Source organism: Hydra vulgaris, chromosome 10 (assembly GCF_038396675.1).
Source record: "Hydra vulgaris chromosome 10, alternate assembly HydraT2T_AEP".
In the NCBI taxonomy this organism is placed as follows: Eukaryota; Metazoa; Cnidaria; class Hydrozoa; order Anthoathecata; family Hydridae; genus Hydra; species Hydra vulgaris.
Genome location: NC_088929.1, coordinates 2,452,501 through 2,470,000, shown reverse-complemented (window position 1 = coordinate 2,470,000; position 17,500 = coordinate 2,452,501). Strand labels below are relative to the sequence as shown.

Sequence of the window (17,500 nt, the reverse complement as noted above, 5' to 3'; positions counted from 1 at the left end):
CAACCCTATTCACTATATACAACTAAATGTTTAAATTTAATATTGTACACGGAATCTATGGTCAAACAGATTGTAGAAGATGATAGATAGTAAGTCTTTTTAATTTTAATGCAGTTTGTAATATGGTGGGAATATGCGACAGTTTTTTTCGATTGTTATAAAACTCGAGACAAAGATGTTCTTTCTTTAAAGGCATCCTTAATGGTTTAACCAAATTTGCTTCTGTTCTTTCTCCTATTGAACGTAATGCCTGTAGATATGCATTAAAGAGGTTCTCGAATCAATTTTCTTTAAGTAATTTTTTTTTACTACCCAGAGGGCATGCGTTGTCTAGGGGACGTCCGTTTGTCAGTGTTACGTCCGACAGACGTTCTCCGGACGGTCTTCCATGTTTTATAAGTTTTGTAGATGGCGTAGGCGTTTTTCGGTTTCAATAAAAATAGAGTATATTCAGAATCTAACCAATTACTATTGTTAGACAAAAAAGCTTCCATTTTCCGTAACGCCATGGTCCATCGATAAAACGCAAGTTATTCTGAGAAATTTGATAGATTTCTTTAAAATTAATATCACTGTCTCTCTATCAATATAGAAAAGTAGTAATTTACGTTTCGAACACTTAAAAGTTGTGACTTTTAGAAGTCATTAAAGCATTTAATAGTAAAATGTGTTGGTTTAATTTTCACTGAACTTTGTTTTCGAAATATTGTAATTCCATCGTAACGCTAGGGTGTTTTATAGTTTAAATATTTTGCAATCGGTAATTATTGTTAATGTGTTGGTATGGTTTAATGTGCAATTGTTAATGTGTTTATACGGGTTTTAATGTGAATTGGTGTGGTTCTGTGATTGCATATAAATTGTAGTTAGAGTTTGTAAGAGTTGAAATGAATTTAGCTTGATAAGATAAAAGACAAATAGAAGGATATTATTTTCATTGTTGAACTTTATGAAAGAATATTACAGATTTAAGTTTTTAAATTCTTTGTTTAATATTTTTTAAATGATGCTGTCTACAAAAATTGCCGATATGATTTTCACCACAAAATGCAAAAATATAAGAATGTATGTCCATCCAAATTAAATATCGATAATAAATTGCTTATATATTAAAAAACTTACACAAAACTATTGTTTTAAACAATTAGAGTCAAAACCACGATAAATTACGGTTTTCTGTTTTGTGATTTTTATCACTTTTTATCAATAATTTTATAAACCGCACGTATCAGCAATAAAAAATGTAACAGTAGGGCTTCAAAAATCATCTTTTTAGATAAAATTAGGTAAAATTCATAAATTATAGTAAAGTTATAGTATATGAAATAAAGTTAAAATATAATTTAAAATTATGTTAAATTAAAATTTGAATAAAAAGCGATTTATGATACCCTATTATAGTACTACTTTCCATAGTGCGTCTTCGCTATTCTCAAGAGCACAACTTTTGAAACATTTTCTTTATTAAGCCATTAAGAAGTATAGGGTTATTTTTACTCTAACTTATGATGCTTGGCTCTTAATCTACATAAACAGAGGTCTTCATAAGCAAGTTTTTTTACATTGCACGATGCTTTATTAAAAGAAGTCATTTTTTCTTCGAACGCTTTCTTAAATTTATTGTTTAAACACTTCGGCTTGGGTTCATGCTGGTTTATGGTGCGCCAAGTAGAAGCAAAGTATCATACAGTGGTGACATATACTTCTGATAATTAGGCATCGCACTGGTAAATTGTCAGGTTAGAATTTTTCAGAACCCATTCGCATACGTCGAAGTAGTAAATCATGCTTTCAAAGTCAGTGCGTTTCAAATCAAAAGTTTTTTTTTTTAATTGTCCGAATGATAAAAAACCCCTTGTTGTGTGCACGTGGTTTGTTTTAGATTTAGGATCTAAGATAAAAATAAACTTTTCTAATGTAATTATTTGTTAGATCATTTGCTAGTAAAAGGTAAAGTTAACTTTACCTTTATTTTAGCTCTAAGAAGAGCTGATTGAGTAGGGAGTGTTGAACAGTTTTAAGGGTTGCGCTTGCTTGTGAAATAATACCGTTTGAGTACCCATCTAACTTTTTCGATTTTATTTTGGGATAGTTAAAATCTCTGTCAATATGGAGTTTTAGCAACTCATCTTAAATAAAAAAGAGAATTAGCTTCTATGGGTATTATTTTATTTTACAGGCACAAAAGACTTTTTACATTTGTGTTTTTTCTAAAAAGGGACACCCCCGCCCTTAGGTCTAGAGGCCACAGGCCTTATCGGAGGTCGGTGGAAACGCCCTTGCTCGAACTATGCGGCAGTGGCCGAGACATGGAAATATATCAACTTTGAATAACCTAGTACCAACTGTTCGGAAATAGTTATTTAAATACCATCACCGTTATTTTCATGTTTTTGACCACTTACTGATAAATGCTTGTCGCTTGTAGTTCTGAAGTCAAATGCAAGGTACTGATACGTTCCATAGTAAATACCGTTAGGTGTTACAGCTTAAAAGCCATTTTTAATATTTAACATATTAGTTTTATAAGTGGAGTTGCGTGAAGAATTGGATAAACAGCGGTGTGACTCTTCAACAAAGTGATCTGGCATCATTCCATTTGAATAGAATGCATTAAGCTGTCCATTAATTAGGATATTGGCTTTTGTTATATTCATCACAGGGTTTGATTTTTCAGATTTTTTTGTTAAGCAAAATTGTTTAACTGTTAGAAGTATATGAAGACAAACTTGAAACTTTCGCAGGAAATGTTTGCAACAAAAATTCACAAGGTTTGAGTTGCGTATTGTTGTACGCGGCAATGGCGTTTTCTTTCAAAGGCGAGCCCGAATCGGCTTAAACTACCATAAACAATTTCAGTAGCTAGTTATTAATGTTATTAAGACTGTAATTTAGTGTTGCTGATGTATCAGTACAAATAATAACTTGCGCACGGTCACCAAAAACGAGTTTGTGTTCTAGCTGATCTCCGAAATATGAAGAGGGAAATTGTCATTTTGCGTCGAAGTGTTCTAAATTAAGTGGGATACAGTATTTATGTCCATTATTAGCTGGGTCTTGACCGAAAGCAAAAGGTATTGGTGCATTAGCGTCTGTTTTAATATCGGAGCTTGATTCTAATCTTAAAAGTGTTAGATTTCCATGATCTGCTTGATCATCGATGTCCTTTATCAACCTGTCAAATAAAGCTCGTTGGGTGGAAGATAAGAAAAGATCTGTTACAACTCAATAATCACCATAATCTTATAATGGTTGTATTTCTTGACCTTGCATTATTATTTTAAGTTTTTGAATGATTGCACAACCTTTTAAACCATTGCACAACCTAAATTTGCTAAAAGTCAAGCTGTTAAATCTGTACCTCAAGTTAAAACTCAAGTAACTAGACTCATTCAGGGGCAACGATCATATGTGGTGATAAGGAAGGAACACGAATTAGTAAAGTGGTACCTAATGGTGATGCAATAGTTGATGGATTAAGGTTAGCCCGTATAAGTTATCGGTCTCCTTTAGGACAATGCATAATTACTAAAACTCGGTTAGGATTTAGTAAAGTTTTATAGCCACTATTTAAACTTAAAGCCTTATTTATATTTTGTTTAGTATATTTATAAACCAGGTTACTTTCTAATTTATTGAACGTAAAAAAAAAAGGAGAACATTTGAATGACAGAAAGTGTTGGTGATAATCTTTTTTGAGGAACAACCAAAGAAGACGGATTTTGGAGGCATTGATGCAGGAGATTGGGACGGTTATTATAATGGTGTAGATGAATACACTCAAATAATAACTAATGAAGATTAAGAAATTGGTTAATCTTTCTTCAGATGTTAGTAAAACACAACAAATAGATTTTAAAACGTCAGAAGAAACTGATAATAATCTTCCTAAAACAGTAATTATTCTTTTCATATCAAACAGATGTCTTGGAGGTTCTTTTAAAAATGGTGCGAGTGGTTACTTGAAGCAAAAATAAGACTAGGTGAAAATGCTAACAAAGAGATATTAATTAAAATTGTTAATGAACTATATTATAGAACATCAGAAAAGAAGTCAAAAAGATTCCTTTGAATTGATTGAAATTATATAAAAGGTTTCATTTATCTGATGAATTAATATTTGAAACAAATAGAGCATATAATGTAAAAAGATATGAAACTAGGCAATTTGTTTTAACTAAGTCAAGAGGGTATATATTTAAACCTCTTGCTTGTTTGCCAGTTAATGTGTTAAGAGATATGGGAGTATTTAGTTAATGTGTTAAGAAATATGGGAGTATTTAGTAAAATTCCTAAATATGCAGTGCAGAACAGCTTAATAAAGATTACATTGAATTAAAAAAAATAATTAAGAAGTTAGATATAAAAATTACTAAAGACACAAATGGAAAATATATATATGGGAATTATAAAACATAATTAACCAGGCCGCTAATGTTCTTACTGAGATAGCTTCATCATCAAGCTTAATGCCTAATATAAAGCAAAAATAAAGTGAATCTAAACAAGAACGATTATTTCTTTGCGAGGCTGTTGAAAAAGAAAATAACAACGAGAATTTATATGAAAAAGAAGTTAAAAAAATCAAAAACAAAATCGATGCTCTTGAAGAAATGAAAAAACAACCTGATACTTTAAAAAAAGAAAGAAAAAATTTCAAAAATGCTCAAAAAAATTTAGATAACGAAAGTTTAAAATTAGAATAACTAAAAAATAATGTTAAATGCATTTAAATTACATTTGAAAATATGATAATATTCAAGACCTTTTTAAAAGACCAAAGAACTCAGAATTATCCTCAGCTGAAAAAGTACGAACAATTTTCCGTAAACAGAGGGGGTAACAGATATTGAATTTATAGTTGAAAGTCTTTCAACCTAGGTAGTGTTCCTAATTCTAAAATTTTAAAATTCTAGAAGGTATTTTAGATCATTTGACCAACGGCTTAAGTTGATTGATGGAAAAGTTACTGCCACCCTTTGGCGCATCATTGGAGCAATACTGTCTTATACAGTTCGCGTAGTAGAATACGTTCTGGAATTTTTAGCAGAAAATTTGTTGTTGTTACTTTTAGCTGCTGGTGCTTTAATTATAAAGATTATAAACAAAACTTATGAAACGAAAAGACATGTTAAAAAGGAAAAACATTAATTATAAAGAATGACTTACTATAAACCAGGAACAAGGCAATACCTAATACCAGAGACACTTTAGGATTTTTTGATTTTAAATATGCTTTAGAGAAAATTCAATAAATATTGGAAAACACAGAAAAAATGCTATTGAATAAGATTAAGAAAAATAATTTGACTGGCTAAGACAGTATGGCATTCCAGATAGCGATGAAGATAAACTTATAACATTTTTTACCATCAGCCGGTAGCGACGGCCAATACAGAGGAGGTGGTCCTCATTATTATCATTATGATGAGTATAAAGAAGGATTATTTATAAATCTCTTGAAGATCTACCAAATTACAATTTCCAAGATGCAGATGTAAAAATGAGTGATGTAGTTTATTACACGGTGGAAAAAGCAAAGCGATGCCCTCTGACTCCTACCGATATTGAAAACACAATTGATTTTGTTAATGAAAATTTTTTCTTTAAAGCAAGGTATAAAAGCACATTTTATAATTACTTATTTAAACACCATCATATTTCTCAAGACTTTAATCCAAGTGAGGATGTCAGTTATATAAATCTTTTAAATTTTGATGAGCGCCTGGGGCAAACACTAATCTCACGCCCCTCCTCCCCCACATAAAGTGTTTAATTACAATTTTTTATTAAATGATGACATAAACTTTTAATAAAACTTTATTATTTATTATAAATAAACAATTTGTTTATATAACATATATTACAAATTTATTTTTCTAGCTTTGATTGCTGCAAAATTCTTAATAACATTGTCAAAATCAATTTCTTCGGTAATTTCTCGCTCTATGCTTAGTAAAGCGAGATCACAGAGACGGCTTTGGCCCATTGAAGCTCTCAAGTAAGAGTTAATCAGCTTAAATTTACTGAATGATCTTTCGCAAAGAGCTACAGACACAGCTATTGTTAGAAATATTTGCAATACTTTACACATATTAGGGAAAACATTTTCGTCTCCATATTCAACTATAAACATAAGTAGTTGCTCAAGACTTGATATTTTTTCCTAACGGCTGGTAAGCAGCCTTCAACAGTCCAAAAATTTCTTCGTACAGTTCTCGTACATCCACATCAGAACTGTAGACTTTGCCAAATTTTTTACATTGATCTTTCAAGTGATTGATTTCCGTATTGAAGCACAACCCTTCCACATCAAGAAGAAATCTAAATTTTTCATCAATTTCCATTAATCGAACGCTTCTTGTTTTCAATTCATTGAAAAGACGGTCGACAGTACCTTTTATTACCCTTTCCATTTCTTCTTTTGCTGTTAACCCAACATCTCTAGCCATTTCGCCATCAATTCTTTTTTTTCTTCTTCGACGTCTTTAAAATTCAACACCCCATTCGTTGCAAATTTGAACTCCTTCTTTTATCGAGTCATAAACTGAGACTTATCTCTCACTTTGGAAATAATCATGGAGCGATTTCAAATCTAGAGCTGCATTTTAAAAGTTCATTTTAGGGTCCTGCAACCTCTTTTGAACACGATCAATTTGGCCAAGAATCTTTTTCCAAAACCGTAGCAATATGAGAAAGTCATACGTTAAAATTCTATTATAAAACTGCTATGCATTGCTTTTTGTTTCATTTGACGCGCTTTTGTTTACTATTAAGTTCTGAAGAACTTACACTATTTCATCAATGTAGGTATGTACAGGTTTTACTGATTCTGTTTTGGCACTCCGCCTGGTATCACTATTGGACTTCAAAGTAATAGGCACAGGATCTTTAAGTTTTTGCCATCGCTGAGTTGGTCTTGAGAAAAAAATGTAAAGCGCATCGACGGTTCCAAAAAAAGTAACCATCATTACTTCTTCTTTAGCCGCATGTACGCCTGCCAAATTGAGACTATGATTGTCACAATTGACAAATATGCCAAGGTTGTTTTTTTCCTTTATTCTTTGATGCACACCACTCTTGTGGCTAGTCATAACAGCAGCATTGTCATAGCATTGTAACCTGCAATTTTCTTCATTCATATCGTCTTTTTCTAATTGCTCCAATATTGTTTGGGTTTGATTGAAGTGATTCTCGGTGTCCTTGCAAAGCTAAATTTTGCATTGCAAGGTATTTGATGCAGTGCAACAGCCGTTTCAAAATATCACACCACTTTTGATTTTCTCTTTGAATTTGTTGTAGAAGTTCTGCCTCAATTATTCTTCTATTGTAAAATAAATATCTTTCCAGTTCTTTCCATTGGGTAAAGCATTGTCTGTGGTTTTTTTATGTACATTCATTCTCTCAGATGCTTTCCAATAATTAAATCCGCTTTTTAGTTTCAAACTAGATTGGTTTTCGCATTTTAAAAAAAGAAGACCGCAAAAATAAAAGGCAGATTTTTTGAAAGGCGAGTAAACCAACCATGAACGCATCACTTGCTCACCGTGACCATTTCCTAGTTTTTTAAAGAACTAAATTTTGTTCATAGAACGATTGTTAGTCGGCAGAAAAGGACCTTCGATGTTTTGGAAATGTTTAAAGCCATGTTTAATAATTTCAATTCTCTATGGATCAGTTATGATTGCTTTTCCTGTTTCTTCACTAAACATAAGAAATCCGATGTCGTGTTCTACAATAATTTTAGGTATGGGACATTTAATAATTTGGACGTTTTCGGATATCAAGTCTTTATCTTCAACGTCATCAATCTTCATTTCTTTGTCAAACTCAGGCCCAACTTTTGTTTCTTCAGAAGTAGCAAGAATTTTGGAATTATATATAAAATTCTCTGCATTGCCATCAATAGATGCCGCAACTAGTTCTTTCTTGGTTGAACTTGACCCAGTATCTTCTAATTCTTGAGGCCTTGCGCTTGCAGAATTTTCTGGATTATCTGAAAAAGTCATACTCATGCTTGATTTTTGAAAAAACGTCTTTAAAACTTTGCTGCTTTTTTCTTCTTCTTTTGCCTCTAATGAACGTCGTTTTCTACCTGCAAGCCCACTTTCCTTCTTTTTCTAAAAAGAACGATTTATGGTTCTCAGCTAATCATTTTTAAAATTATTAAGAATTTGCTACATATAATTGACAAAAGCAATATAATTTTTAATTACCTTAATATATCTCAACAAAATATTATAGAATATATTTGTAGAAGACGAATCCAGTCATTCAGAAGGCGCCCATACAGGCAATACAAGGCGTCAGTGTTTATTTCAGTTTTGATTTATTTAAGGTGCTCACCCCCTTTGAATCTAACTTTTTATTTATAAATATTAAAAACTTATTTTTTGTTTTTTATATAAGGTTGAAGCTTTAACTTTTTAAAACAAAAATGAAATTTGCATTTTTTGATGCAGCATAATTTGTATAAAATCTTACCTTAGCTAAAACAATGATATCTTGACTAAAATATGGACTAAATATACCATACTTTGCCAAATGGCAGCTAAGTAGTTGCTACAGAAACTAAAATTTTTTCCAAATGTTGAAAATAACTAATATGGCAGCGCTATAATGCGTGCAGAAATTGATTTATTGCCTGTGTCGGTCTGACAAACTACATTTAAACTAACTTTCAAATACTTGAAATGCTATAGTTCTAGTTCCAGTCCTCATAAATAAGTTAATAAATATTCTGCAAAAATTTGAAGATAAAAGCTTTATCCAAACTGAAGATATTAACGTTTTTGTGAGAAAAATATATTAAAAACACAAAGTCTTAAAAAACACATTTAAAAGAAGAAACATAAAAACGAAGAATTTTTTCAATAAAAAGTTACTAAAAACTGCCACTAGCGTAAGAGTTCACATCATCTCTCCTTTCCAATGTCTAAATAACCTTTTTTTATTGATCTTAATATTTTTTCTTAAATTTTTATTAATATCAGTCGATTTCCTTGACATATTCGTAACCGCTTTTTTAAGCGCATTTTTAAGAAATATAATATTTTGGAGAACGATGGAAAAGCATAATAGATCTATCGCTGAGAATTAATTCAAAACTTCAAGTAAAAATTTTCATGAAGTTAAATCAATAAATTAGATGTTTACACGGTTGCTATGGTGTTGCTAAGGAGTAGGAAAGTGCATTGACAACAATAAATGTATTTTTTGTTACTTTTAAAGCACATAATATTAAAAATATATTATGAACTTCGTACTTCAATGTTTAAATAAACATAATTTAATAAAAAAACATTTTTTTCTTGTTGATTTTTTAAGGGAGTGAGCCAATTTAAAATAAAATATAAAAGTTTCTCCTACTTTTCTTTGTTAGTTTCATTAAAGGTGCATAAGTTGCACTCACTTGCGCTTAAGTTGCACTCACTTGCGCATAAGTTGCACACACTTGCGCAAGTTGAACACTTAAGGCTGAGGAAAAACGCTACCTTGCAGCATAAACTAATAAAGTTTAAAAGTTTATTTTAAAATTTTAAACTACTTTAAAGTTTTTTTTAAATCTTAATTTAATTTAATTAATTCTCGCTTATTGTATCGCAACCAAGCCTCTATTGCGCCTCTTTCAGGTTGGCGCCCATGGCACGTGCCCTGCCTGCCCTACCCTAGATACGCCACTGGATAACTAAAATTAGTTTTATGGTTGTTTAAAAAAGTAAAAAAGAATATGCTATTTATCTTTTGTCAGCACAACTAAGCAGCCGGTGCTAAATAATTGGAGATAAAAATGCGAGTGGTTTTTTAGCTCAGCAAGAGTTTAGTAACGCCTCAGAAACGCGTATTCATTACCTAGAAAGTAATACAGATGATAAAGCTAAAACATTTGGTTACTATCTAATCCCAGGCGCTCACATGATCACAAGCAATTTATCATTAAAAATGGGTAGTACGGTTGAATATAACAATCAACTAACTATTTTTTTCTGTCATTTTTATTTCTTCATCTTCCATGTTTAAAATATTTTTTTATGTTTTGCTAGCTCAGAAAGCAAAGCTTGAAATATTTTTCCCGTTATTAACGTGAGTGGTAGTTGACATAGCTACCGTTAAAGGTGTTAACCCAATGCCAAACTTGTGGTAAAACCACCTGCGGAAACGCATAAGGTCTGCTGAATTTGGGTTATTGGGTTATGATCAAGAGACTTTTAGAGTTTGATAATTTTCCATTGGAAACAATCTTTGAAACGAGTCCGGTGAAAGCAAGTGTTGCCATCTTACAAGCTCCAGTTCCTATGTTACGACTCATTTGCTCTGTATTATATTGATAAAGATCTGAATTTTCTCAGCAGGCATTTTAGGAAGTTTTTGGTGAGAAACTGGCTTACCGAGCAATTTTAAACTGTTGTCACCGCTAATTGCGGAGGCAATTCTTAATCTCTAACCTATTATAGAACCTTCTTTCACCAAAAGTTAACTTACACATGACATGAAAAACTCTCATGTAAAGTCCCCCGATTTTAAGGCGGCAAAAGTTTAGGAAGAACTAAGATTCTTAGAAAACTTTGATGGTAATCTTTTTGGTTATCTTTTTGGTAATGATAATCTTTTTCGCCGTAGAATAACAATTTTGTCGGGTCAAAAAGAGTGCATATACTACTATCTTCTTTTTTCTCCGGCCATGTAAATATTCGTTTAAACATTTTATCATTGTAACAAATCTTTATACAACAAAACTATATTAAAAAAAAACACTAATTTTAGACCAACCATCTGATGACGATAGTTAAATAGACAGTGGTGATAAAGACATGTGTGACAAATTTGCAGTATTTAGGTTTGAACAAAACAGTTGGGTGATAAAATGTAATGCTTAACAATTGGTGGAAACCGCAACCGGTTTTATGTTCGGTTTCTCAACACCAGGAAAAAAAAGTTTTTCTAAAAATAATCCTTTTTTATTTCTAAATAGATAAATAGTTTGAAGATTTCTTGTTGACATGACAACACACAAGTAACGTGAGAAGCACAAATATCGTGAAAATAGTTTTTTTTTTTTACTAACTTTTATTAGACATTTGACAGAACCTTTTAACAATTTTTAAATTTGAAACTCTTAAAGTCTTAAACTCTCTGAAGGTTATTATTAGTATGCTACAGGGGTCCATTTTAGGACCTTTTTTTTTTTGAATTTTATTGAATGGTTTACATGAATATTTAACATTATTTCAACATTATTTGCAAATGACACAACACTTATGACAAATGATACCAATAAAAATTATCTAATAACAAAGACTCAGTTAGCATTCAATAGTTTTATTGAGTGGTGCTATGTTAATAAACTCAGCATCAATTGGGATAAAATTAAAGCAATGATTTTAATAAATAAGCATATATCTAAAAAAAATAATGCCAAAATCAATCAGATTAAGGGATAAGTTCAAAGTTGAAACAGTTATTAAATTTTATTTGCTTGAAGTCATTATAAACAGTAAATTACACTCTACCAAACACTTAAATAGATAAAAGCAGAAACATACAAAAAAATAATTACAATAACTAATATATTTGTTCTATCTTTCAAAGTTTATTTCTATTCTTCAAAACATTCATTCTACCTAACTTTGATTACTCCTCAAGTTTTATAATTTACTACACGAAAAAAGAAATACAAAGCCTTAGCAATGCAAGCTATATGATTTTATTTTTACTACTCAAAATTAATATTCAAAACAAAGATATATTTCAAATCAATCAGTAACTTAAAGCATTTAACCTACAAAGTTTTCATCATCAATTTTTATGCAGAGCACTAAAACTATGTAATAAAAAAATTTGTGAAAAGAAATCGGTAAATTTATTCAAACAATTTGATTTTTTAACGTTGATAACATCAAGTACAATACTAAAAATAAAAACTTTTTAAACTTCAAAGTATCGAACAAACATAATGAACAGTCAGTTAAGTCTTTTTTAGGCATTATAGTTAATAAGCATTTCAAATGAAAAATATAAATTAGCATCAAATGAGTTTAGTAATCTATATTTACTGAACAACATCAATTCAATTAAAGTAGATATATCTATCAACAACATTAGATTTGATGTCAATATAAACGAATAAATGAGGAGCAAATATGCAAGTAGTGTTTTGACACAAACAAAAAAATTATTAATGCTAGTAAATAGTTTTGCTTTTATAAATTTCATTACATAACGCAGAGATTTTCATTTGTATCAATGTAATATATTGAAGAAAACATGTTATGAATGAAAATCTCTGCGTTATATTATGAAATTTTTAAAAGCGAAACTATTTACTTCTATAGATTATTTTTTTTAATTTTGTGACAAAACACTATTTTTTTTGCTCCACTAAAAACTTTATTGACTTTTATTTAAACGAAAAATTTTAAATTTTGTTATGCTACATGTATCTTATTTAAAACACTTTTTTTCACCAGCAATGGTAAAAGACATAAAGTCCGAGTAATAGAAGTTAATAAATATTTAAATATATATATTTATTTCATTGTTTTAAAAAAATGATTTTAAACTGTTTTTTTTATTATTTATTTATGAAATAATAAAAAAATGATAACTCTGGATGTGAATGTTACCCAAAAGCAAAAATACCAAGTTTGAATAAAAATTCACAGTTCACAGTTCCCCATTTAAATTGAAACTAACTCGGCTTAATATAAAAAATGAGACGCTTCACAACCAGTGACGGCTACAAGGGTTTTTGGAAGGAAGGACAGGGGCAGGGGAGGGATATTGAAATATTTATGTATTTTGTATCACATTTCAAGATATTTTAGGACTTCAGATTCTAAATAGAAGGGGAAGGGAGATGGAGGAGGAGGTGGCAGGGGGGGGGGGGGAAATGGATGCATATCCCCCTCCCCATCCCCCCTCCCCCGCATGGATCCGTCATTGTTCGCAACACCAAACAGTGGTTCTAAATATACCTATATAACAGAAAACAATGTTTTTAATTAGATACTCCTCAAAATTAATTTGTGGTGACCCTCAATGTTTCTTTTATTCTTATTTCTAACAAATAAGACATATAACAGAAAAAATTTGCGCCGACATTTTAAAGGATGTTTAACTTACTGTTGTATTTTGATATTGAATGTTATATATACTTTGAAAGTACGTACATTAATATTATTAAATTTCACTTGAGAAAGTTTGTAAAGTTTTGTACGTGAAAACGGAAGCACTTTGCGTTTTACACTCGACATCACTTTGCACAGTCTTTGGCTGGACTTTCTTGATAGCTCTAATCCATTTATTTTTTAAGTCTTTATTGTTTTTAGCTTCTTTTACATTGAACCTTAGTTTTCTTTTGACAAGAGCTGATGATGTTCTCTAAGCCAGTTTAAGTTTGTCCCAGAGTAGTGACATGATGCTAAATTGGGCTAAAATAATGGGTTAACCGTGTGTGTTCTTAAAAACGGCAAAACGCGTTTCTTGAGGCATTCTTTTATGTATATTATGGTGTTAATTGTTCCCGTAGTCACAAAATAAGCTTCTTTCACCATATTCACATATTGCTCGCCAAATTAGGAATTTCTAAACAAATTTTTGCATTTCAATGCATTTATATTTGGAGTTCAGTTTCTTGTGATTAATTGCTGAATAATATTGGTATCCTAGAAGAGATTGGAAATGTGCCACATAAAAAAGGTTATCGTCAATAATCAAACAAGATATTTTGCCACATAATATTTTATAGAGCAACTTTGAACAATGAATTGCGACATTTTCTTGCTTTTCTTCACAACAAGAAACTTTTTTTTTTTATAAGATTTATAGCCACAATTTGTCTTCACTCTTTGTGTAGTAGAGGCACTGGTCTTAAACTTAGTCGCTAATGTTCGAACAGAAATCTCCGGTTTTCTGTCTAAGGCATCTTTTTACCACGATCTCGTCTAACAAAACATTTTTTTTCCTCCACTTCCTGATTTCCTTTTGATTGTACCATGGTCCTTAAATCGTTTCACAACACTCTGCACTGTTCTCAAAGCCATCTGCAACTCTCTAGAATTTCTTTTGTGTAATAATCCAGGATTTTCAATGAGAAAATGCAAAATATTTTCTTGCTTCTTATCTTGATTTGAAGACATTTCAATTAAAACTAATTGTTTTGATAACACAGTTGTTTAGATTATGAATAACACAAATATAATGACATTTTATAATAATTAGCCATTTAAAATGAAGCACGGTTTCCGTAAACACCACATCAGAAAACGCGAAGGTTTTTTCTGGTACATGTCTTATAATTGACCCTCCATAAGGTTTTAATAAACTTGACATTTTGTGTTTGCAATCAATTCAAATTTTGTTTTTTCTATAACTATAACCAAAGTGATATGAAATGAAAGGAATATGATAGTAAACCGAAACTTCAAAAACTAAATGAATAATTTAAAGCAAAAAAGTTTTTGTTAAACATAGAAAAAACAAAAAATACTTTATTATATTCAAAACACTAAAAAAAAGCGTTACCAACAACTAATAATTTGATAAAAATAGAAAATTTAGTCAGTGAAAAAGTACAGGAAACTCAATTTTTAAGAGTTGTAAATGATAAAAATATATTTTAAGTATACAAAAATAAGTTAAACACTAAAATATTAAAGAACTTAGGTTTATGTTATGAGACAAGACTTATTTCTTTGCATAAAAAATTAAAACTTCTCTTATATACATAGCTACCTCATTTCCGTAATTTGCTTAGAAGAGTACGCATATAACAAAGTTATAATTTCTGTCGCCAAAGAACATTTTAAAATCGTTCAGCCATAAAGACAACAGTTTTTTTTAATTTTACGTATAATTTTACATACAATTTCAAATTTTATATATAATTTTCGTATTTTAAATATATTACAATTTTCTATTGATATCCAAAGTTGTCACAAGAATTTTTGTCGTTAAAGTTTCTTGTGGGTTATTTTGCAACTATTCAATTTTTTTCATTTTTTAGGTATTTGCTTCTGTTAAACTTTTAAAAATACCAACGAAAACTGCAAATCGTTTTTTTATGTATACATATTTATAGTGTCTATTAATAATATTTTCTGTTTGGTCCATTTTGCAACACAGTAAAATAGGTCGAGTGATGCAATTTCCAAAATATATAATAGAACCGTATACATTTCACTCTCTCTTCTCTATCACCTGACTCTATCACGTGATACTGTTGTAGAATGAAACTTATTAATCTTTTATTAATCTCTATGCTATCTACAGATCTTAAATCTTATATAATATGCATCTATAACTTTAAGTTTTTCTTTAATTTATTTTTATATGATTTATTGTAATATTACATGGGTAAGTACAAATCATACAAAATTTAAAAAACTGTTCACTAAACAAAAACATTCGTGCAGAGTATTATTTGGAGCTAATATATTGTTCTATGCGAGCCGCTTCTGAGTATGCTTGGCGCATTAAACGTATATAAAATCACGTACGTTTAATGTTCATGTATAAAACAATGATAACACTATCTCCTAAAATGTTTCAGTCCTATTTTGAAAAAGTAGTGAAGAAATACTCGACATCAATACTCGACATAAATACCCGAAATAAATACCCGACAAAGTTTTCAGATAATAACGACAATGTCCTTAAATATAAATCAAAACAAACTACATATTCAATATCGTTGATTTGTGGAAAAAGTTTTCTAATATAATATATATAAGTAATACTGTCTACTACTTGCCCCATCAGTGTTTTATTTATAAACTTTTATATCGTAAAAGTTATTTAAGGGCAAAATAAACACACAAAAAAAAAAGTCACTTATAAAGTATAAACCTTCAAGATAAAGGACCCATTGAGAAGGGCAGAGCTGTTTTTGGGGTTGTTAAGCTTTAAATATAAAAATGTTATATATTTTTTTGAATATTAAATTGTTTCAATTATTCAATGGTGTAGGTTTCAAGCTCTGATTTTTTATGTAGCGATATTGTTAACTTTTGGTATTGCGGTATTGCAAGCAATATTTATTTTTACATTTACGAAGCAGTAGTGAAATAGTTACATGATTATAAACAGTTTGGAAAAAGCATTGATTAATAAAGGCTCTTTCTGAAAAAAAAGCATATAGAGTTTACGAGTGCAACAATTTAAATTGAATTTTTTATAATATGCAATTTTCTTTAAACAAAATTCAGTTCGAACTTTAGCGAACACTTTGTTAACTTTCTAGTAACAAGAAATATGTAAAAGCATAAACGGAGTTGTTATTAGTAAGTTTATTACATGTTCAAGTAATATTCCGTGCTTTCAAGTGTTTTTTTACATCCTTACGAATGAATTTTATCAAAAATTATGATAGATTAAAACTTTTTCTGATTTTGTGGTAAAAAAATTAGTTTAAACTATTTATTTAAACCTTAGTCTTGATTATGTTTTAATGTAGTTTACTATATTTATAATAAAATTTTAGAGTAAAGAGATTATTTTAGATTTAAGCTCGTAGAAATTAAAATTTTTTAAATTTGTTTAGTTTCTTTAATTCTGTAATAAACAATGATCTACGCATTTTTTTACTTCTTAATGATTCCCTTTCGCCGTTACTTACACATAAGTAGGGAAACTCACATATAAAGCCCCTCTCCCCCCCTCCAATTTTATTGCGGCAAATGGTTAGGAAGTGCTGAGACTCTTAGAAAACTTGAATGGTAATCATTTTAGTCGTAGGATCTCAATTTGACTGGGTCAAAAGGAAGATTATTGTATAAAATTGTCTTCTTTTTTCTCCGGCCTTGTAAATATTCATTTATACATTTTGTTATTGTAACAGTCTTTCAATAGCAAAAATATTAAAAAAAAAAAACCCACCAATTTTAGACTAACTAATTGACGACGATAATCAGCTAGACAGCGGCGATGGAGACACGGGTGACAAATTGGCAGCATTTAGGTTTGAACTCATCAGGGAAAAACGTGTTATTTTAATTTTATTATAAGTTATAAGTTATATCCAATTTTAGACATAATTATTTTTAAAAGACATTTGTAGACTTTTTTTTGTTTTAGTATAATACAATAATTCTGCTTATTTTTAAACAATTGAGAACAGTAAAAAAAATATGATTTCATTTAAAACTAAATTAAACTTCATAACAGAAATTATGAACTTTTATTTTTACTGCATACAAAATCTAAATCATTTATTAGAACATACTTACTTTGCGGATAACAAATATAGCTAATAACAGCATAATTATAGATGCCAGGACAGGAATGGACTTCAAGTAATTCACTATTAGATTCAATGAGGCAACTATTATTCCTATTGCACAGTTTTGAAATTGAATCGTTGATCAATATTAAGGAGCATGTTGGTAAATTTTGATCTCCATATGTAACACTTTGAATATTTATCAATGAGTTACTAGGGCAAGTTATTTTGTAAGTTGAATCTCGACATAGTGTAGCTATAACAAAAAACAAATGATGCACT

At 29.9% G+C, this 17,500-nt stretch overlaps 1 protein-coding gene across 1 annotated transcript in view; it reads right to left on the bottom strand.

The window, feature by feature from the left end:
- LOC136085746 (uncharacterized) overlaps window positions 1-17,500 on the bottom strand; it is a 65,605-nt gene that overhangs the window by 25,697 nt on the left and 22,408 nt on the right. The window contains exon 3 of the mRNA XM_065807122.1: window positions 17,226-17,474. Within this exon, the coding sequence (XP_065663194.1) occupies window positions 17,226-17,474 (249 nt within the window). The remainder of the gene's footprint in view (window positions 1-17,225; window positions 17,475-17,500) is intronic.